Below are 23721 nucleotides of genomic sequence, written 5' to 3' on the forward strand. Positions count from 1 at the left end.
ACCATTATGAGATAAAAAACTGTTCTGTTAGAAATCAGTTAAAAGAGAGTCTGTTGATAGAGTAGCCAATACAAGCTGAACTGAGCTTCCTTTCCTATGCAATAGAGTGTTGAGTGTAGAAATTGATATAGTCTTCAGTTTTGTGCATAGATCATAAAAATGACTGCAAAGAACACCAGATTCATATTTCCAACTAACTTTGTAATGAGCTGAAAGCAAATAATTTAAAGGATTTTTTTTTTGGAGGTTAGCAATACATTTTGAATTTGTCACATTTTTTCCCTTCCGTTGGTGTCTCTGTGATAATTCTGATAACTTTAACTTCACTGCTTTTAACACTCCACAGTAGCAATTTGGCACTGCCAAACAATCAGGCAAGTGAGAGACAATTTGGTGCTTTTCCTGCCAGACTTTGCTCTTGAAATGGCAAGCTATTGTCCACCTTGTTTTATTTATCTGCTTCTTTTGGGCATGTAAAATCAATGATATGTTTTGTTCCTGAAACACAATTATAATTTTCTCTGTGGTAGCTATCCTGGGGAAAAAAAAACCCAACAAAAAACATGGAACTGGTGCTTGAAGGTGAGGTTTCAAATGGATTTCTGCATTTCATTTTTGTCCATGTTTTGTGAGAAAAGAAGAGATAAACAAGAACCACCAGAGCTTTGGGAAGTATGTGGGATAAGCTTCTCTCTAGGACTTAACATTGTTACTTCATGGTAAATGCCGCTTATGTGATGTTATTCATAAAACTGGAATATTCTAGACGTAGGGTTGCAAATGCAGTCAGTAATATCTTCTTTGTCCTGTATTTCTAGCAAATTAAACTCCATTTTTGGGCCTTGCAGTTCTGAGAACAAAACACTGAGCTGGAGTGCTCCTGAGCTGGACCTTCTGGCTGCAGACATTGGGAGCTTAACATCAGGTTGCTGTCTGGGAGGGACTGGCTGCAGAAACCATTTAGTCTCTCTCTGTTTCTGTCTGGGTCATTTCAAGGTCCTGCTCTTAATCTTCAAAGCTTTTAATTTTCTGAGATTAGGCTACCTCAGGACCTGCCTTTCTGCCATGCCAAAGCTGCTGTGCTCGTCAGGGTCACTGAAGCCCGCTGAACTGAGTGAAGGCTTTAGTAGCTGGATATTCGTGGCATTTTTAAAATTTCAGAACCTTAGCTGTGGAAACGCCTACTCAAAATGGCCAGAATGTCCTGTAATCAGGCTGTTTTTATTATCTTTTTGCCAAAAGTTCCTGTTCATCCTGGGAAAAATGATGAAGATGTTCTTTTTAAACTCTGTTGAAAGGAGACTTGTAAATAAAAGAAAACAAGCAGAAAGCCAAGTCTTAAAAAATTTTATTGGTTTGAGAGGCTGTAGGTATTTTCTTTCTCTGTGAGGGATTGGATGAGCATAGTGAAAACATGAAGGATTTATCTTCAAAAGGCAAGAGGAGAATGGTGACAGTTGCTGGAGGTTTATGATGTGTACCTGTAAATAACCTGGACAAGAAGCATATGCATTCATGCAATTGTAAATGAATGCTATTGTTATTGAATATAGTGAAAAGACGCTTTTTGTTAGTTGCTGTCCATTCCAGCAGAATGGAAACTTATCTAGTGAAGGAGAAAAGCCAACTCATGTGGCCTTGTACTGCGCATGGTCTTTAACTAAAACATGGGTGGGGATTGGGTGGCTTTCTGGACTCCACAACTTCACCTGCTGCCATTTGCACCCTTGAGAATAGCTGTGAGGTTCAGAAGAATCAGATTGTTTTTGTATGAGGGCTGGTTTTGGAAGAGCCAGGATGAACATCTGGCCAAGTAATGAAGCTTGCCCTGCAGAAGGTTTTGTGACAAGCAAAAGGGTCAGTAGGAGCATGTAGGAAAACAACCTTTCTTTTCAAGTCTGGATTGTGTTCGTGGCTCACTTGCTTGTTGGGTTGCTTAGCTGTTAGGCTTTTTTCTCTTGCTTCCAACACAAGTTACTTGGTGGATGCTTCATTGTGTAGGGTAGTACACAATGGAGGCTGTTTAGGCAGGCTGGCTGCTTTTAGGTGTTGGTGCCAGGTAAAGCTCCTTTCCTTGGCTTCCTTGAGGTTTTACAGAGAAGGCAAGAGTTGTCAAGAAGCTGTTGTGTTTAAATTAGCATATAATTGCTCAAGCTCTCTTTGTGTATATGTCTTAAGAGGCCATCATAGGAGCTCTCAAGGTAACACCGTCCTAAAATGAAGAACAAGAGTTTCTTCAGGCAGTATACTATGAGCAGTGAAAATTTCTTCAGGGAATATGTTTTCAAGACTTCTGTTCAGCAGGGATTCTTTTAAACTACTTCTCATAAATGGCTTCAGCACTCATGTTTTTGCACTCCTTCTAGACACCCTATCTCAAGCCATTTTGGTTGGGTGAGTCCCATGATAGACCTTTTCCCTCTTGATGGTGCTATTCATTCTGGTCTTCATTCAGAATCTGTTTGAGACAGTGGAGTCTGGCAAGAATCTCTAACATTCTTTTTCTGCTTCTGTACTGTTTTTCCTATTTAGACTTTGCAAATAGTACAATTGTGAGAATGAAAACTTTTTGTCACTTGTTTACATAAGGAAGTTGGGGATGCATTGGAAAGTTAATTTAGTTTTTGTCTTACAGAAATGGTATGGCTTATTTCTTGAAGCAGTACTGAAATCTAGCAGATTGTGTGCTGATTTCGCCTTAGTTTAAACAGAATGTGTTTGTGTTTGTTCATGGGTGGAAAATTATCTCAACTTCTGATAGCTTTCTCTCCGTGTTTTGTCTTAACGTCATTTTTATGTTTCTCAGTGCCAACAACAAGAAAAATAAGGGAGGTATCAGGGGAAGATTGTCATTACGTTGTTACAAACAGAAGACTGTGACTACTTAGTGACATTATTTACTCATGTTTTCTGCCCAAAAATTTTGATTTCTCTGATATTTAGCTATTATGCTGAATCTGAAAAATGCAATTGATAGTAACAATTAAAAGCCTGCAACAAAGCAAGAAAAACACTCAACAAAAAAACGGAAGAAAAAGAGCTCCCTAGAAACATCAAACTAAAACACCTGGGCTGAGAGGTTATGATAACTTTTTGGAAGGTGAAAGAATTTCTAGGCTAGCAGTATTTCATTCTAAATTGTATCAGATTGAGTTGTTGAACCGCATTTTGATGTGGATGTTTTGCTAAAACTTCACTGTTGCAGAATAAATGGTGATACAGACGAAAATTTCACTTTCCTAAAGAAATACATTGAATGAGTAAGTTGATGCTGTTCATAATTACCTCAAAAGATTGAGGGCAATAACTATTACCACGTGTATTTCCAGAACTTTATGCAGCTTTTTTGCTTCTTAATCCTGATACAATTTCATTGTTTATATAAAAAAAAATTAGGTAAAATATGGAAATGAATCTTTAGGTGGAACTGTAGTAATTCATTTTCATAGTTATCTTGCAGTAACCATTGACAGCAAAATGAAATAAAATTACTGGTCCCGTATGGTTTCCCTGTTTAGAACAATTGGCAAGGCATCTCTGATCATTCCTGCTTCCAGAGTGTGTAATCAAAATAATTACAAAAATGTGCATATATTTTGTAGGCCTGAAAAAAGAGACATGTGACTTTGAGGGATGTGCTTTGAAAGCAGGATGGAAGCAATTAACAGTTGTAAGTTCCACTATGAAAATTATTCACCAGTTGTGAGATTTCTTGTCAGTGGATCTCCTTGACACAGTATCTTGTGAAGAAGTGATTGACAAATTAGGGTTCCTACTAATAGTAAAATGCTACTACTTTTGTAGTTAAGAAATAAATACTGATTTGTGAATATGAAATCTATTTAGAAAACAAGCATCTTCAAAATAATAACAAACTTGAATAAATTTTAGTGCAGGCCAAGGCTTGTTTTCTTATATAGTTTCAGCTTTAAAGCTGGCTTAATGGTATAAAAGTAAATCTCTTCTGCATATATTGAGGTCAGAGACTGCAAGCCACTTGGCTCACACCAAAAGACAAGAAATGCCAAGTCTATGCAAGCTTTTGAAAATAACCTGTGGTGCCCTGTTTTGGTGTATACTGTCTAGGAGGGGTCTGGAGTGTGACAGTAAGCACAGAAATTACAGGGATCACAACTTACTGTGTGTAGCAGAAGTCTGGGGGTGCAGTCTGTGCACCTTACAGCTTCTTTCCAGTCTAGACGGAGAACCTTCAGGCAAGTAGCCTACAAAATAAAGGTGCAATACTGAATAGTGTTAACTTTCACTGATGTGCTGAACATGTCCTTCAAAGGGAAGCAGAGTTGGTTTTGCTCTTCTCCAAGTGCCCCAGTCTTGGTAACTGTATTGCATCCTTCCGACTGCGAAGGAGCCAGCATCCATAGTAGGGGCTCCCCTGGCTTGGACAAGGAGGCTTCATGAGCTCTCAAGCCTCTGTGTGATTTTGGTTTGGGTTTTTTTTTGAGGGTGCTTAAATGTTGGGGTGTTTAAGAGCTTGACTCATTATTCCACAGCTGTTGTTTCTCAATACTGCAGCAGCTGTGTCTCTTTCTCTCCCACTTTGCCCTAGAGTTTACTCAGTCGTAAAGGGAAAGAAACTACATCTGTACCAAAGTACCTGTGGAAACATTTGAAGGTTTGCTGGTTTTGAATTTAGTGATTGCTGCTGGCAAATGAATGCAATGAGTGCTTTTATTGGAAAATAATTTCCACTAAAAATGTATTGCAAAAATACTGTTGTGCTTAGTTCTCTCCCAGCCCGTTACATACCAAATAAAGTGCCAAACCAAAAAGCGTGTGAATAATTCTTAGAGTTTTTGCTAAGACAACTTTTTTTAAAGACAGCCTAATTTGGCGTTCAGATTTGCATGTGAAAATAGCTGAGAAGTCCAGTATTTTTTGGTGGAAACTTTAATAAAAACAGCTTATGGAAACAGCTGATGCCAGATGTTCTATTTAAAACCATTTAATTTTATAAACATTGAAGCTGCTTAATGGCTGTGTTTGCACTCTGTCCTCCTCCTCGATGATGAGGCTGTGAGTGGCTCTCAAGGCTTGGAAATGTGTTTCCCTTCAGCTTGTGAGGAGGAAATCCCTTCCTCTCTCCATAAATAGCTCATCTGCAGGGCTTCAGGTAAGGCTGCCAGAAAGTGCTGCAGGGCTGCTCTGAACTCCTGTTGTGAGTAGAGCCACTGATTTGGAATTCAAACCTGGAACAGTACCAGCACCCTGGACGCTCATTGCCAGTCTACAGGGGCAAACCAGTGTAGTATTGCCCAGAGCGTGTGGGCAGCCAAGGGAGTTTGTGCCGGGTAATTAATAAAAGCTGTGAATTAGCTATACTTCCTATTCCATGGCAACTGTTCCTGTATGTGCTCCTACCTGGCGGTAAACGTGAAGGTTTGTGTAAGCAAGCTCACGCTTGCTTTTCTCCCATGGGAATCCATTTGTCTGTGTGCTTGGTGTGTGGTGTGTTTTATTTGGTTTACCCCTGACTAAACTAAGGTGGTAATCTGCTTCTGATAAAAATAAGCGTCTCCAATTTAACCTCCAGTTGTGAGCTAACAGCTTAAACTGCTGCAAAACTATGACTAGCCCAGGATCTCTGGTAATGAAGCCATGAAAATTAGTGAATATTGCCAGGGTTAAGACCACAGCAGTGCAGCAAAACAGTCATTTATTTCACATTTACTGCTCAGTAATTGTGCTCACTAGCAAAAGCATTGATGGCCCAGCAATAAAAGTAAAGCCCATTTCCAAAGTGGAATTAATATGGAGAAATAAGTGGTCTGAGAACAGAGTTTTATATTTAAAAACCTGTATGTCAGTTAGGAAGAAACCCTTGCCAAATATGATGCTAATAACAAACTTGGAAAAGAAGAAAGAGACATGAAATAGTATGTTGATCAGTGCAAAGTAAACTTTATTTTTATGTACTTACATAATCATATGCATGTTCTACTGCAAGGTAGGACAGCTTTTAAATGGCTCTTGCTGAGTCTGGTTAAAATGGTCACATTCTGATAAAGTGTAACTGACCAATTAAGTGAGTAGGACATTGCTTTGAAATGTGTTGTGCTGCTTTGGATAATATCTGCTTCACTTTGTTTAGTATCATCAATTAAATTGGAAAACCATACAAGAGTAGGGTTTTTCCCTTAAGGTAGTAGAGAATGATTTCTAGTAAAAGGGAAATGTTTATGAAAAGTTCTTAGAACCATTTTTTTAGAAATGGAATCAATTTTTTTTGGGTTTTTTTATTATAAAAAACAGGTGCCTCTTTTGGAACTGTAAGTCAGATTAATGTCAGGTATTGGGCTTTTGTAAGAAAAAAAAATATTCAGGTGCTGTTTGTTTCTGCTCTGAAACTATGGAACTTCATTAGAAGATGGTCACAAAATCACGAAGTGGGTCAGGTTGGAAGGGACCACAGTGGGACTTCTAGTCCAAACTCCCTGCTCAAGCAGGGTCATCCGAGAGGCCATTGCACAGGGTTGTTTTCAGTTGCTTCTTGAATATTTTCAAGGAAGGAGACTCCACAACCTCTCTGGGCGACTTATTCCAGTATTTGGTGAAATACTGTAAATAAGTTCTTTATGTCCAGGTGGAATTTCCTGTACATCAGTTTCTGCCCATTGCCTCTTGTCCTATTGCTTGGCACCACCGAGCAGAGCCTGGATCCACCCTCTTGACACCTTTCCTTCAGATACTGACTGACACTGATGAGATCCTCTCTTGGTTGTCTCCTCTGGAAGCTGAACAGGCCCAGCACCCCCAGCCTTTCCCCGTAAGAGATGCTTCAATCCCTTAATGATCTTTGTAGCCCTCTGTTCTATGTGCTCCAGGAGCTCTGTGTCTCTCTTGTCCTGAGCAAGCCAGACCTGGGCACAGCACTCCAGATGTGGCCTCACCAGGACTGAGTAGAAGGGCAGAATCACCTCCCTTGAACTGCTGCAATGCTCTTCCTAATGCACCCAGATCAGTCGCAATGGTCTGGAACCAAAACTCTGGGTCCCACAGTGTGGCTGGGAGCACTGGAAGGACTCTGCCTGAAGATGTGGAAACATCAAGTGACTCAGCTGTTGGAGGATAATTTATTTTACTTTCCTCCTTGTCCTCTAGGTTTCCAGTTCTTCTAAAGTTTTTTCCCCAAAAATCCAGATATTTCAAAGGCATCTGTTTCTCCAAGTGTGAAGAGGTTTTAAACCAAAATCCTCATGTAAAGTGAGCTTCAAGTATGGTGATAGCAAAACCATATGACCAGAAGTTACCTGGTGCAAAGATTCCTGGGAAGAATGTGCAGCCAGAGCTTGACAGTTACTGACAGCAGTGGGAAATACATAAACCAAGAACTGGAGAGCATTGGTCAAGTGATGTGTCATCTCTGGAGAAGAACATTATGCAAGGTTGACAAAAAAATGTGGAAACAATGCTTTTGGTTTTGTGTTTTATCCAGAAACAATATTATTGTTAAAATAGCTCTTCTAATGCAATTCTCTTCACTCTTTTCCAACTCATGAAGTTTGTGTTTTCTTAATACGAAAATATAAGATGGAGATTTAACTGAAAATGCAATCAGTGTTTCATGAAATGACAGGATAAATATCCCACTCAAAACAATGATGAGTTGAACTTTTGGGTTGGGAAGGGACATAGTTTTGTTCATGAATGACAGCTCTTGAAAAATGGGTATTTTCTGACTGTGAAGGCAGCAGTCAGCCCTGACATATTTGAGGGGTTGTTGGAAGGTTTTTGTTTTAATGTGTGGAAATTGAGCCATTAACAAGTGAGAAAGAGCCAGCATGATGATTCAGAAAGTATGGGGAGGAAGTGGGGAGGGAATTCTCACTTTCCAGCTTCTGAAGTTTGCTTGCACATAAACTACTAAAAAGGACAAATGGAACAAATGTTTCCCCCATTTTGAACTCATTGCCTTTTAGAGAGTGTAAAAGAGATTCATTATCTTTTGGCAAAAATTGTTACCTTGTGATGAGGTGTGCAGAAGACTGCACCTTTTACTGACATAGTAAATAGTAATTAGTAATTACTATTTACTGACATAGTAAATTAGTAATAAATAATTTGGTGATATTCTCATGGCTTATAATGAATATTTGGTGAATCCCTTGATTGTTTCACTCTACACTTTTGAGTTTCTCATTTTCTTCCCCCTTCTCCTTCTATCCTTTTTTGTTTCCATTTAAAAGGAGGGGGACAACAAAAGAAAAAACCAAGAGAAATGGTAACCCTGCCTAGTAAATGTACTTATGAAGAGGTAGGGGGACGTAAAAACCCAGCACCTCATAGTGACAGTTATAGGTAGTCCTTATTTGCACAATTATACAGACAATGGTGTGTCAGCCAGGATGCTCTTCTACTCACTGGCATTCATATGGTGGTGGTTTATAGGTTTTTAGTGGGAATGAGGCAGCTATTTGTTAAAATCATGTTGACAAACACAGAACGCAATATTAGAATACTCTGCAGGGGAAAAACATACAAATCTGAGCATACTATGTTCTTTTGGATACTGTTTCTTGCTCTAATAATTGGCCAGATTTTGCCATCCCAGTTTGTGCTTAGGGAATATGCTGGAATTGTTTCTACTTGGATTAGTAAAGTTTTAATTATTTTTATATTTTGGTTTTTTGGTTGGTTTTTTTTTTAATGCAGACTGAACAGACAGGAATGGTTGCTATCTGTTTATTTTGTCAAATGATTGTTACTTTAGTAAACTTGTCATGATGCAGGAATGCTCTGAATAAAACCACTCTGCAAAATAATTAGATGACTTGCAAATGCATTACACAAACAGGATGTTGACACCTTCTGGCTTCACACTAATTTTTTAGATGGAATAAATGAAGTAAGAGAGAAAAGCCCACTGGCTTACTTCCTGTGAGGATGAGTGTGTGTGTTTCCCTCATACAGACCATCATGTACCAGAATAGGTTGCTAGTGCTGTCATCCATTTGAAGGGTATTAGCATGTAAAAGACTTCTTTTTAATTATTGATATTACTTCCTGAGCTCCCCTGCTTCCATTATTCAATGGCAATAACATGACCTTGAACAGGATAGTTGGATGTTTGGATAGTAATCACCTAAGAACTTCAAAAAGGTTACTTGTTTGGATAAGATTTTCGGATGAGTTTCAGGGAGATTCTTAATTCCACTCTCCATGCACATGTGCGCTCTCTCACTTTAAAAAGACTTGGCTTTTATACAACATTTTTTTTGAAGTGTCAGAATTTTTTTTCCATCTCTTGAATCTGCAGTTGACTGGAGAAGCATATCATAGTGAAATGGCAGTCAAACTGTATCTTAACAGCTTTGAAATCAAAGCCTAGGATTTATGCTGTCTGATTAATAGCAGCTTAAAAAACACTTTCCTTATTGTGTGTGTGTGCTGGCTTGCAGATCTTTTTCAGGGAAAACCTGATAGACTCAAGTGCTTGAACTCTGGCAAAAATTTCATCCTTTTGCATTCAACAAGGAACAGTTTGTTTTCCATTGCTGCTGTGGAGTATCTTAAACTGAAGTAACTGTGAGGCAATACTCCATTGCAGAAGCATTTTCCGCTCCCTAAAAGGAGTGTGCAAGTGAAGATGGAAATTGATGGGTTCTAAAATGAAAAAGCAGAAGCCATTTGCAAAAGTAATGCACTCTAGAGCATGTCTCTTGCCATGTGTTTGCTTCTGATGGCGTACTGTAGTCTAGGTTTCTTTTGTGGGCGTCAGTGATTCTTTATTGAGCTCAAGAGTTGCTGGATGCTGTTCTCATTAAGCTACTTCTATTGGAAAACATGGATGTGATTATTGGAGATGGTTAATGGCCCACGAAGAAACCTGAGTGCTATGAGAAGCTGTAACAAAATGTGAAGCATGTGTTGTGCACGTGTATTTTGAAAGCAGCATCTGTGCTAGATAGGTTTTCATAATGCTTGGATTGTTACATCAGGCAGAATTAGCTACAGAATTGTTATAGGGTAAGTTGTCAGGTTAGGCTGATGTTAAATGCTGTCCAAGTCTGGAAATAGTTTGTGTTATCAGGTTGAAGTTGGTCTTCCATCCAGCCTCTGCCTTCTTTGGGATAAACAGGCAACACTCATGGTGTTAGTTTAGCTGGGTTCAGTACCCTGATGTGTTTGCTTTGGTAGTGGTTCTGAAGGATAATGAAAAATCATCTGGTTATCTCAAGAGAGCCTTGGAGTCAGGTAAATGTGTGCCTGGATCATCTGATTCCCTCTGGTTCAGAGTTGGCCTTGCTGTGAGTGATTGACTGATACTGCACTTCATAGCAGTGTGAAAAACTAAATATGGGGAGAGCTGGAGGCTAGGGGAGCACCAATACTTCCCATCTAATAACAACTAAATAATGAGAATACAAAGTATGTATACTGTTTGCCAGTATATGATTTTATTTTCCTTGATTTGGTGAAACTTAGGAGGGCAAACCTGTAGGTTAACAGTTAAGTTAAAAGTTAAAGTTAAAAGCAGGCTGCAGCTGGGAACCACTTGCTCTTTACAGCGCTCCTCTGAAGTAGGGTGAGGAGGGGCCTCAGCTGTGCTGTTAGCCCAGTGCAGGGGGAAAGGTAAGGTCTGTCCTCTGGACCCCTATTCTTGCAATCCCTTTACTGCTATTGTCTGTTTCAATTCAAACTTCTAGTATTCACTTTCCACCACATCCAGGCTATATTTCCAGAATATTGACTGGGGTATGAGGGAAAGGACACTCATTAGTTTAAATATCCAAACTTCTATGTGCACAAACAAACTACTTTGTAATTTTCAAAGGTTTTGCATAATTGTACTTTCTAGCACAGCAAATGATTTTTCTCTCTGAGTTATCCTCAAGAATTATCTGTGTCTACAACTGACTGATAACACTAATCTTAATGGATGAAATCCCTGCTTGGAACAGAGTACAATGAGAGTCACGGGAATATGCTACTTAAAAACTGCTCTGAGGGTAGGATATGGTTGCCTATTATAATCTTTCTTATTTATTTTTAAAAAGTCCCAAAAAAACAGAGTTACCTCAACAAGATGCATCACTCTTAGTTGCTGTGTTGCCATATGAATGTGTGTAGCACTGCATGAAAGATTAAAATCCAAGTTTACTTTATGGGGTATTTTTTTATATACTTTAAATATTTCTGAAATAGAAGAGTGTACAGACCGTGGTTAAGAGCAGAGATTAGACACTCTGCATTAACTGAAAAGATCCAAATGGTTGCTGAGCTTAAAATCATGGCTTCTAACAGCATTAGACTCAGCTTCTGCTTATGATAGCCTTTTCATGATTCAGATGTCTGCAACAGATTTTATTTCTGAGCAAATACAATGAAAAATAGTAAGTTTACTTGTCTGTGCGACTATAGAGTGTTATTAAAACTATTGCAGTTTGTCTGCTGCTGTGCTATACAACTGTAGCTTTTTCAATGGTTGTCCAGTATTGTGTAGAAAACAAAACAGGAGGAGCCCAGAAGGACATAGTGTGGCCTTTTGTAGAATTAACACCTTTAATCTAAGGAATTTTCTTCATTGAGTTATTAAGCAATCATTAAGAAAGTTAGAAAGGTGATTTTATACTTTGGTTTTAAATGATAAAATAATGTATTTTCAGAATCAGGGGATTATTTGGAGCTAAATTTATTGAATTGAAATATCTAGCCCTTTGGAAGAATATTAGGAAGTCTGAATACTTGCTTCCTGAAAGAAAGAAAACACTGAAATAGAAATTGTATGTTAATTGATGCATTCTCCTATTTTACAAAGATGAGCTTTGTCAAGGAGTGATTGTGGTCTGTCTTGCTAACAACCTTAATGAATCTTAATTAGATATTTACATAAAAGTCCCATTTTTCATACCAGCAGGTCTTTAGTGTAGGCCTGAGAAGAAGGATGTCATGTCTTAATAAAATAAACTCTCTTAGAATTTCCTTTCAAAGTTTCCTTGAAACATTAAGAGGAGACTGTGTGTTGGTTTCTTTTAACGTGTGGTTTTAGTGTTAAATGATTATTATTTTGTTTCTTAATGCTTTTCCCCCTCTGTACCCTAATAACATTGTTAGTATTTTTCATCTGGTCAAAGGATTGCTTAGCTCAGACCAAGGCTTTGCTTCAAAACAAGTAACTGTTTAAGACAGTCAATTGAGGTACTATTTTCAAAATGTCACTTAAATCAAGACTTGAAAATGTATAATTGAGGGAAACTATTTGTAACATGGTACAAAAACAATGACAAAATAAAGCATTTATATTCCATAAGACAGGCCCTCAGTGAGCTGTTGGCATGTGCTTATTTACTTTAATTTATTAGAGAAATTGAATATAGAAAAGGTTTTGTGTCTTGGTAACTCCAAAGATTAGAAGTTAATCTTATAGCAATAATGATTCTGATCTCAATACAGATCATCAGAATGCTATTTCAGGACAATATGTGAAATTTACCTACTCTTCTATTGCTAAATTTCAGTTATTAAATCAACTCTGTTAAATACTTACTGGATTTTTTTTAATGAATAGTAGCCAACTGCACTCACTGAAACATTTTTTTTAAAGACACATAAATAAAAAGATAAGCCTTAGTTAAGAATAGATTACAAACTTTGTTACATGTCTATGCTTTGTTTTGAATAAATGAACCTTGTTTGTTGGAAATAGTCTGCTGTGTATTTTTGAACCTACATTGTTTTTAATGCAAATGGCCTGTCTGTCCTGTGGTACCCCCCCTTCCCTGTCCTGATATCATGGCAAGCTTGCCTACAGGCATGCTTTCTAATACTATTTGGCCAGTAGTTTATGAGTCTGTGAAATCATGGATGGATCTCAAGTTAGCCTTTTTTTTTTTTTTTGGAATTTACTATTGTAATATGCTTTCTGCGAAACTGGTATGTGTAGAATCATGGGTGCAGTAATTTTCAGAGGTGATCTTCATTTTGCAAAATATGTTATTCATATTGCATGATAGTCAAAAATATTCATCAGGAAATTGTGTAATTTCTAATGTTTTACATGTGACTGGTCTTATTAGAATTAGCTGCTGTGTGGTAAGTCTAGTATGCCTCTGTGGTGATGATCATGGTGTGGCTTGGGAGGAATCGGGGAAATAAAGCATCATAAGTGAGTCTTCATCTTTGTAATTTCTGGGGCTTGAATCATACTGATTTTGGCAGGCTGGAAAAATTGCCAGTGCAACTCCAGTGGGAGATAAAAATTAATGTTTGTGTGTGTGAGAATTTTCTGTCCTGGGAGGTATTACAGTTGCAGTGATAGTGTAGAACAGAGCCTCTAAAAGAGAGCTTGCTTGCTCTAGGTTTTGCTTTAAGTTTTCAGGGGTATTTGTAAAGAGGTGAGGTTGAGGAGGAAGTAGCATCACTTTTGAAGCTTGGAGAACTACCAAAAAAATAAAGGCCTTGTTTGTACCGTGAAACATTGTGTGTTGGGTTTTGAGAAAAGGAGGAAAAAACTCTATTAAATTGTAATGGGCCTGAATCTCTACAGGCCTTAAAATAGTGCTGATTTCTCAGTTTCTTTTAGTTGAACAGTTTTTCAGGATGGGAAGAATATGTCTGATTATATAGACTTCCTTTTTCTTTGCTAATTCTGGGCTATCCTTTTACAGTTTTGAAATAAACAATCTTGACTCAATTCTTCCATTTTCTGATTTTATCTTGGAGGAGTTGTATATGTCAGGTCTGTCAACAAGTCCATGAAGGAAGAGAGATCAAGAGAAACAGTTTCTGTGCAGAATCAGATGCAGGGCAAGAGTTTTGGTCAAAAATTCTTCACTGACTTGGCAAATTCAATATTCCGGAGGAATCCTGGCATTCCTGTGGGGAGGAGCAGCTGTTAAAATCTGCAGAATATGAATGCAGGCAAAGACTGTGTCCTACCAGGAAAAAAGGAGGCGTTTAGGTGGACAGAGAGTGAGTCCTAAACCTGGACCTGCTCTAGGGAATTTCACAGTCTGAACTACAGCCTGCTTTTGTGGGGGCAATAGCATGTGCTGCTTGGCACTTCAAGTTATTAAGAGAAGGGTGACACTTTGCCCACTAATGATGTCCAAATGGATCCTTTAAAGAGTAATTTTGATTAAAGGTTTTTGGTTTTGCTTTTTTTTTAAAAAAGCCCTCTGTTTAACTTTTTTTTTTAATCTATAGAGAAATAGATTACTGAAACTGAAATCAAGTCCTCTATTTGCAGGTACACAGGTCAACATTAATCACCTTTTTTCAGGTCCTTACTTTTCTTTGTGTTCCCTTATATTTTCCTAAGGGCAATATTTTTCTGAAAATACCTGTCACTACTTCCCTTCCTTTCTTCCCCTGCAAATCTTTCTGAGAAGTAATATAAAATGTTTTGCTTAGTTTTTTTCATGAAAATAATGAAAAATATTTTGTTCTGCAAAATAACTGTGGGCGGGAAAACAATAAGGTGGGGAAGAACTTCTGTTATTACTAGAAAATTGTTTTAAGTTACAGCCAGCATAAGATTCTTCTGGGTGTCTGTGTAAAGGGTTTGGGCCTGAATCCTCTCAGCAGAGTTGCAAAATATGTAACTGAGAAAGGTTGTGCTGGTTTGTGACCTAACTTGTATGTTGAATTGGGTCTACAGTTAGCATGACACAACTAAGCTTCATTCTAAAAACAGTGTGTCCTCATGAGTGTTTTCCCACAATAAATTCACTGAATCACAGAATGGCTGAGTACGAAGGGACCTCTGGAGGTCATCTGGGCCACCTAGAGCCACTTGTCCAGGAATTGCCTTTTTAGTTTCAGAAAAAAGAGGGAGAATACGGTGCTGTACAAGCATTTTTTTATGCCTGGCTTTTCTTACCCTCCCACCTTCCATCAGGTGAGCGGGTTGGGTGCAGAGACAAAGTGTTGTTGGTGCCCTCATGTCAGTGTGCAGGTGTAGTGCCCAGAAATCAAGAACTGTCCTCTTGTCCAGGTTGAAGAAATGCAACTAAAGGTAAATTAAGTGAAAACCAAATGAGGTATTTAGCAGCTAATTAAAATTGTCACTCCATTTAAGTCTGATATGGAGCTGAGAGTCAGAGTGGAAAAGGACCTCTGTTTTGCCTCTTTACATGAAAAACATAGCTACTTTTGTGCTTTAAAAACTCATTGGGCTACATAGGCAGGCAGATCTGTGAAAGTGTCAATGATTTGTTTAACCTTGGATTTTCTTTTAATGCTTAATTATGCTTAGCATTAAAGTATTTCTGTGAAAACTAAAATGTGCAGTCATCGCTTGATACTTCTCTAACACAGTTTTCATTGTGGTGGGCTGTCCTTGGCAATTGTCCAGATGCCTGCCCAGCTGCTCTCTTACTCCATGTCCTCAGCAAAAGTGAGGGAAAATAAGATAAGAAAACTTGTTGTTTGAGATAAAGATGGAGAGATCCCTTAACCATTGCTATCATAGTCAAAACAGTCTTGATGAGGAAAATTAATTTATTGCAAATTAAAATGGAAGTCGATTATGAGAAACAAAGACAAAATTTCCAGTGTCTTCCCTTCCCTCCCACCCTTTTTTTCCTAGGCTCAACTTGACTTGTTTATTTCCAGTTGCTCTTCTTCCTCACTATACCTTTACATACTTTTCTTCTCATTTTAGGAGGGGCAAGAAGCACAGCATAATTCTGAGGACCCAGCTCTCAGTGAGAGTCCATGCCTGCATTGGTAAGTGAAGTTCCACGTGTCTGAAAGAGAACAAACAGAATTGATTTCCAAGAAGCAAATCTGGGGAGTATGAATCAGACTTGGCTGTGTTCCAGATTGACAGAAATGGCCAATAAATTGATTTTATTATTTTGTTTGTTGCATGCTGCTATTAGGTTGTATTAACTACACTACCCTTAAAGCATGTTAAATATCACAGGGAAGTATAGCATTTGACAGTGATGTCAGATGGCTGGGTGGTTCTTTGAAGAATCTTCAGTTATCTGTCTCGTCACAGCCTTTGTGTGCACCTGAAAAAGACTGTGTTCTGGATTGGGAATGGGATCTGAAGAATTGTTGGCTGACAGCTCTCTGCTATCTTTTAATAGTATATAAAGTTTATTACTTCACATATTGCAGATCTTGGCTGCATGTTTGTCATTATCACAGTGTCACTGTCTTAAAAACCCTGGTTAAAACAATGCTGTCACAAGGGAAGGTCTAATGAAAGTCATAATATGCATGTCAAAAGAGCTTCGAGGTTCCATGAAAGGAGGCTGATGGCGTTAATATGTTCTCTATGAAAGGTCTGGGATGGTGTTAATATGTTCTCCAGCATCCTACAGAGCAGAATGTTTGAGTGTCAGTGGCAAAGGTAATGCTCATATCCTGGTGACAATATGACAGATTCTATGGGCGGCTGGTTTAAAACAAAAAACAAATTAAAAATCCTGTGTGTCTGTGCCACAATTGTTTTCAGCTTCTCCATAGTAGATTCAACAGTGTAATATGTTTAACTTGTTGGTCTTGGTTCCAGATATCATAGCTGAAGCCTTGAAATATCTATATCTTCCTTAAAAGAAGAGGAGAAAGTCAAAGTTTTGTGTCATTTCTACAGTGACTTTGTAAGGATTCAGGCTTTAAATACAGCTAAACCTTTTCCCCCTGCCCCCAGGATATGTTATGAAATGGCATTTCTGAGAATTTGAACTGAGTATAAGCAACCTACAGAATTCCACAAATACCTCTCATTGAGAACAATCTCTAGGCTGCCTTGTGTAGGAACAGTTTCTCCTCTACTACCATTGACTTGAGGAAGAACAGTAGAGCAAGCATACGTGTAAAGTGTTAGAGAAGGAACAGAGATGATGCAAAGTATAAACTGATTTTATAAATGTGAGTGAAATTAAGAACAGCTTGTAGTAGATTGTTCTTGTTAGGTCTGGAAGTATATTTGGCAAAACAGACCAGTACAGCAAGACAAGATTTGATAAGTTTCCCGGGTTGAGGTTTTATAAAAAGAATTTTCATGTAAGTTTTTTTTTTCTCCAGAGTGCAGCCATCGAGGAATTGGAGCACATAAGGTTCTGAGTGTCGACGTGTGGTTGCATTGTTGTTATCTGTTTTCATTCAAGCTTACTGTGGGCAATTAGCCATATTACTGTGCATGTATCTTAATTGTTCCTGTATGAAAGTGTAATCCCTTGTCAGGTGCTGTTGCTCTCTGGTGGCAGTGATGCATTCAGCAGTGAGTACAGAGGAAGCCAGGCTGCAAAGCTTGAGTCCAGATTTCAAACTCCTAGAGAAGAGGTGTGTTTGCATATGGGCTTTTGGCTTGGTTCATTATAGTCAGAAAAGCCAAATGCAAGTTCTGGATCTAATTTCCATCCCCCCTGCTGAAGTTTAGTTTTTTGGGGTAAGTTTTTGTTTCAGACCCTAGCTTGCTGTGTAATGTAGTTTCTTTTCTCTTATTTTCTTTTTCATTTCTTATTTTGTTTTTCATTTCTTTTCATATGGAGTCTTATTTTTTGGTATGGGATAGTTTGAAAGAGTCAGGGAACATTCTGTGTTTCTTACTACTGGCACTGTTTGCAGAGCTGTGCCTGGCAGTCAAACCTGTCACAGAATAAGAGGGCTATTTCACTGGCGCAGTGGGTACTGCTGGTGTGTGTGTGCACATCAGCTGCCTGTTAAGGTCTCTTTTGAAATGCAAACATTAGGTTTAGATGTTAAAAGATATGTTACATATTTGGAGTAGAAGCCAGGAGCTAGAGGAATCTGAGATGGTGTTACATGGAGTAAAACTGTCACGCTTTGGGTGTTTTCTTTCAGTCTTCACAGTCTCCATGGAAAGAATTGTGGTTAGCAATGTTACTGACTCTGCAAAGTCCCCAACAGGTAGCTAGGGCTGCTTTCTGAGAAGGTGTGGTTTGTTATGTAGTGACCTTTCTGCAGAGCCTCCTGTCATCTTTGTATTGAGAGTTTTACTTTCTTCTTAAGACCTGATAGGTGTAAAGAAATAGCTCTCCTGCCATAAACTCTCCCATTTTGAAGCTGGATCACTATTTTTTTCCCTTTTCCTAACTCATTGTACTTCTAAATTGTGGGAAATAGCAGAAGTGTTTATGTTCAGATGTCCAGATAAAGTTTTCCATCGTCAGTGACTTCAGATCTCTGGAGAATTCATTGGGCTTCAGTGTCAGAGGATGTATTGACTACATCTACTACTACTGATGTTTTAGAGACCTGGGAAGACTTAGCAAGTCTCATGTCAAGTGGGGTAGGGTTTTTGGTTTCAAGCAGAGCAGAGAAGGAGTAATACTTAATAACTTGAGTGCAGAAGTTGTGGTATTTTCTACCCTGTTAAATACAAGTCCCTGTTAAGTACCTTAATTTAATGTGTTATTGCTTTCTATTTTTTTTCTCAGCTCTCAATTTGAGTTTTTTTCTTATGTACATACTAAGGACTTTCAGCATGAAGGAATAAATTTTCTTTTTAATATTACTCTATTCTCCCATTTTGGCTTAATCCTGATTAAATTATCAGGATTAATTAATAGCTAATACTTTTAAGTGGTTTTAATATAAACTTCAATATTTAGAATGTTTCTTTATATCAAAAGAACATTGCTGAAAGCAGTTCTGTTCAGAGAATGTAACTAATTGAAAATTATAGATGTGTTTTTGTACTTGTTCATGTCCAAAGACCTTAGTGGAGGAATCATAAAATCATAGAATAGAGAGGGGTTGGAAGGAACCTAAAAATCATTTAGTTCTAACCTAATGACTAAAAGTCATTTAGTTCTAACTCCCTGCCATGGGCAGTGATGCTACCCACTAAAACAGCTTGCTCAGGGCCTCATCCAAGCTGGCTTACAGCACTTCCAGTGGTAAGGCATCTACAGCTTCTCTGGGCATCCTGTTCCAGTCTCTCAACACTCTCACAGTAAAGAATTTCTTCTTAACTTCTAATTTAAATCTGCTCTCTCTCAGTTAAAAACTATTGCCTTTTGTCCTATCACTAGCCACCCATATATAAAGTGGCTCTTCTTTTTTAAAAGACCCCTTTGATTACTGCAAGGCTGCTATAAGGTCTTCTTGAAGCCTTGTCTTCTCCAGGCTGATGAGTCCCAGTTCTCTCAGCCTTCACAGGAGAGGTGACCAGAGGGCTGGAGCATCTTTGTGCCCTTCAGACTTGTTATACTGGGTCCCTGTCCTTCCTGTGCTGGGGACTCCAGAGCTGGATGCAGAGCTCCAGCTAGGGTCTCAAAAGGGTAGAATAGAGGTGCAGAAGCCCCTCACTCAGCCTTCTGGCCATACTTTTGATGCAACCCAGAACATGATTGGCCTTCTGGGCTCTGAGTGCCCCTTAAATCAGATAGTGTCAACTGTAGGGTTTTTTTTCCCACAAGCTTTTAAATTTGACCTTTTATTCAAATCACATTTATTATGAGTTACTACCCTTGTGGGAAAAGTCTTTTTAGTATTTTTGGCAGCCATATGACTTTGTATTTATTGTGTCTTAACATTATTTTAGTTTGTATATATTTAACAATTACAGGGCTCAGCTGAAGCCTTGATAAAGTCTAATGTAAATGAGAATGTAACTATAGAAAGTGAACACCAACAATGTCAAAAGTTTTAGCCCCTGAAACTAAATGGAAGGTTGTAGTCAGAGCAACATGATGACAGTGAAGTTTTAAAGATCTTTACCAGCTCCACTTTTCCTGCAGAAGGACTTGGTTTAACCATTAGGTCCTTGATTGGCCAGCTCTGTTTGTGGCTCCTGCTTCATTTGTTTGTTCATTGCTTCATGGCTTTTTTCTCAAAATCTGGTGTGATCTCTGAGAGGCAAGGCACTATTTGCTCTCATATATCTGGATGCTGTATTTAGCCCAAGAGACCCCCCATGTCCTTTTCTAAAATGCTTATTCCTGTGATGTTAAATCAGGAGTGTTGCAATCAATGCTGAGAATGATGTTTGGACAGGGATCCATGACAATGACTTAGAATGATTCTGCCAAAAGAAGTTTGGTGTAAGCTTCAGTTGTTAATACAATGTAATACAAGAAGAATGCAAATAACAAAGTTTGATGTGATTCTGAGTGAATGTATTGACCTGGGATTACTTAGAATACTGTGGCTTGGAAGGTTAGCAAATGTTGCAAGGAGTATTTTAAATTTTACTACCTTTCTGTGTCAGTTTATTATTAAAAAATCCCCCAAAACCCCAAGCCAAATAAACAAACAAAACCAACCAAAACACATGCCCAGGACCCTCAGTTGGTTATTTAAATGCTTTGGCTTTTAAAAATTACAGTTTTTGTATGGTTAGATCTCTCTCATATTTTTGTGCCAAGTTTTCTTTTATCTGCCAGTAGATTAAAAATAATTTGCATAGATATTTGTGTATGTTGCATTTCATAGCTTGATCCAGTGAGGGCCCTAAACAGTGTGCAAGTGTATTATTGCAAGAGTCTTGCAAAATGTATAATACAGCTTCGGTAAAAGTTGTTATAGCCATTTTATAATCCTGTTCTATTGGTTCTTGCATGTGAGTAGATGCAGAGCTACCTCCACAGTGGATTATTCCCAACTCTGGGACACCAGTGCTGCCGTGCTGCACAGCAGCTCTTTCTAGCCCCTACTATCAGGGCATCTGTGTTAACCAGAGTGTTAGCACCAATAACTCAGCCTTTCCACAGTGCTCTTGGGATTATCTTTTTGATATCCCCTTGCTCTTAATATCATTTATGAAATGCAGCCATAAATATTTTCTTGAGCATGTATTGTTCTGGGATGCTTGAGGGAAGCTGTAAGCTGGTTGTAACCAGGGGGCTAGTAGAAGCCAGCTGTTTTTATTTGTCCTGTAATAGCTGAACTATGCACCTAGTCCTTTTTTCCATGTACAGTTTTCCCTTCTGTTATCCATTATGTGGACTTGTTGCATGTGTTAGAGCAGATATGATTAGATTCTACAACTATTTCTGCATCTATTGAATCTTCTGGTAGGACTTGCACCTCAAGCATGTGGAGGGACAAGTTCCTCTGGAGTGGAACCACTCTGCTTTCAAAAAGACAAAATCTTGTCTTGAGTCTGTAACTTTACCTGGCCCTCTGTTGCAGAAAAGTTGAGATACATGGACTGAAAGGGGGAAAAAACATGGTTCTTCCTCGTAAGAGCATTGAAGCTCTGAAAAGTCAGTGCTGTTATGGTTAAGGAAATGTGAAACCATGTTGCATTTCATTCTCTGAGAACAAAGTTAAGCTTGAGCCTACAACCCATGTTCTTGGTACTGTCTCACATGAGATGCTTCTCCCTGCAAATATCATTACCCCATTTCATCCTTCTGGATTTTGTGCATTTGCTGAGTGCTGGAGTAGGTTTTTCATGGCCATGGACAATTTGAAGTTCCTCTAGCTCACACTTTAAATCCTTGGTGCTTTGTTTTTTTAAAGGAAATAACTTAATGGATTTTAAAATAAACAGCTTTCTTTTGATAAGGGAGTTTCTGAACACACTAAGAAAAGGAGTCTTACTAAAAAGCTTTCCTAAAGGCAGCTTAATTGTAGGACTTTGAGCTGTTCATTTGGGCAAGTAGTGATACATTCCAAAGAAAGAGAGGAACTTTGGGTTGTTTGAAGGACATTTTACAGTTTTATGTTCAGTGCTGGGCATTCCTAATAGAAAACATTTTCAGTCTGAGAGAGGGAACATGTGGAGAGCATTAGCAGTTCAGTAAAATGTGCAACCAATTCGGATTTAATTTAAAGGGAACAAAAGAGGTGCCTTGAGAATTTGTCGGAAGCGCTGTGGTTTTGCCTTCTTTGCACTGATGGTAACAGGGGAGAGAGAGAGAGGTGAGTTGAAATTGCTTTATCGAATATCTTCTTAGCATAATTGGGACCAAAAAGACTGTGATTAATGGATTTAATGGTGCTACACAGGGATCTTGCATGCATTATGGATTTGTAATCGTGATATGCTTCCTATGACTCTTGCTGTAACTTGGTAAAAGTCCTGAATTAAATGAAGATAATAAACAACATGCTTATTAGATGTAAACTGACATCACACAAATTGAAAAAACCTGAAAAGCAATGCCAGCACTCAGGGGGAGTTTTTTAAGGGCTAGGCTTTTTTTAATAGAATAATTTGAGTTCTAGTTAAAGCAGTGCACACAGTACTTACTGGGGCCTGCATCCAGATGTGATTTGAGATATCTGGTTCAACTCTCTTTGAGTGAAATGTGAAATAGCTGCAAAGTCTGTGATAAAAATACCTTTTTCAGCTTTTAGGATTATTTAAATTTTCTTTCCTGAGAATGTGGAACACAGATGCTCTAAGTAAAATCCTCTGGTTCCCAGATCAGATTACTTTGTGAAAAATCTATCCATATAAATAACTTGTGGTTTTGCTTTAAAAATGTACACCTCTATAAATTGAAATGTTAGATTTCTGTTGTACTTGTGGTGCACATGTTTGGTCAGCCTCTTTTGTGGGTATGAACCATGGTACTTCCCCATAACCTGTGATTTACCTTCTGTTATCTCACTGAGAAAGCTCTGGGCAGTCCTGTAGGATCTCAGAAGTTGTTTGAGACAAGGGTAGATTTCCAAGATTTGCCCTGCATATTTGGTTTAAGTTATGATACTTAAATAGACTTTTTAGCAAGAAGAGCCAAGAGGCTTTAGAGCAGGTAACAGCTCCACTAGTAATGGCATTTTCATATTGAAGTGGTTGATTCTTGCATTAGATGGCCTTGTTCCAGATTTGAAGGGACATCTCCGGGGCATGCTAGTGGGATTCTTTTCTTGTCTCAGGAAGCCTTGTTTTAAAATGTGAAAGCTTATCTGTCTCAACTCACACTGGGAAGTGTTGCAGAAATTGAGTGAAATGTATTTGAATTTTGATATCCTGTTTCTGGCTTTTTTTTCGTGACAACTTTCCTTTTTTTTCTCTTTGTTTTGTTTTTGCCATATGTAAAAATCTGCAAGGAAGATGGAATCTGTTTTTGATTCTGAACAGTGAGATTTAAAACAAGTCCTATTTCTAAACAAAATAAAAACAACAACTAAACTTCCTCAATCATCTTTAGTGGTACTATAAAGGAAACCATCTCCTCATAAAGCCAGGAAGGTAAATTAGTGTGATACTTTGCTTCCCACTGCCCAACAGAAGTCCATTTAGACTTGTTTCAGATTTTTTTTCTTAAAGGACTTAAAAAGTATCATATTATTGATAATGGAATTTTTGTAAGTGGATTTTTCCACTGCAATCTAAACATATCTTCTTGAAGATTAAAAAAAAGCTATACAAAAATTTAAACTGTTTATAGCTGCTTATAATGGACTCCTTTGAAAGAAATGGTAACAAGTGTTGTATCTATGTTAATGAGGTCAGTGCTATTGATAGCACATCAATAGCTGCTGATAGTTTTCATATAGTTTCCCTTTTTGGCTATTTGCACTTCCTACATGCATTATAGATATTTCTATTGACAGACAAAGCAATTCTTCCTCATATGGTCTGTATTCAGACTGTTAACTCATTTTGCTGTCGACTGAAGTACAGCATGTTCAAGCCCTTAATTAGGGGAGAAAAAGGTTCATATGAAATATCTTCAAATAAATTAGCATTACACTTGGAAAAGAACAGAATTATTTGTTTCCTGCCTCCATGTAAACCTGCTCTATACATAAGATATAAACCAAACAAGTGAATTGGATTCAGATTAGTTCTCTTGAAACAGTCCAGCACGCTCTCATGTTTTA

The 23721-nt window shown here is 38.2% G+C and overlaps 1 protein-coding gene across 6 annotated transcripts in view; it reads left to right on the forward strand.

The window, feature by feature from the left end:
* Window positions 1-23721, forward strand: part of FHOD3 (formin homology 2 domain containing 3) — a 375803-nt gene that overhangs the window by 40144 nt on the left and 311938 nt on the right. For all 6 annotated transcript variants that reach the window (XM_071454950.1, XM_071454935.1, XM_071454930.1 and 3 more), the window contains exon 3: window positions 15623-15687. In XM_071454950.1, coding sequence (XP_071311051.1) covers window positions 15623-15687 — 65 coding nt within the window. The remainder of the gene's footprint in view (window positions 1-15622; window positions 15688-23721) is intronic.

This window comes from Agelaius tricolor, unplaced genomic scaffold (assembly GCF_023055355.1).
Source record: "Agelaius tricolor isolate 1412-34295 unplaced genomic scaffold, bAgeTri1.0.p SCAF_2, whole genome shotgun sequence".
NCBI classification, from domain to species: Eukaryota; Metazoa; Chordata; class Aves; order Passeriformes; family Icteridae; genus Agelaius; species Agelaius tricolor.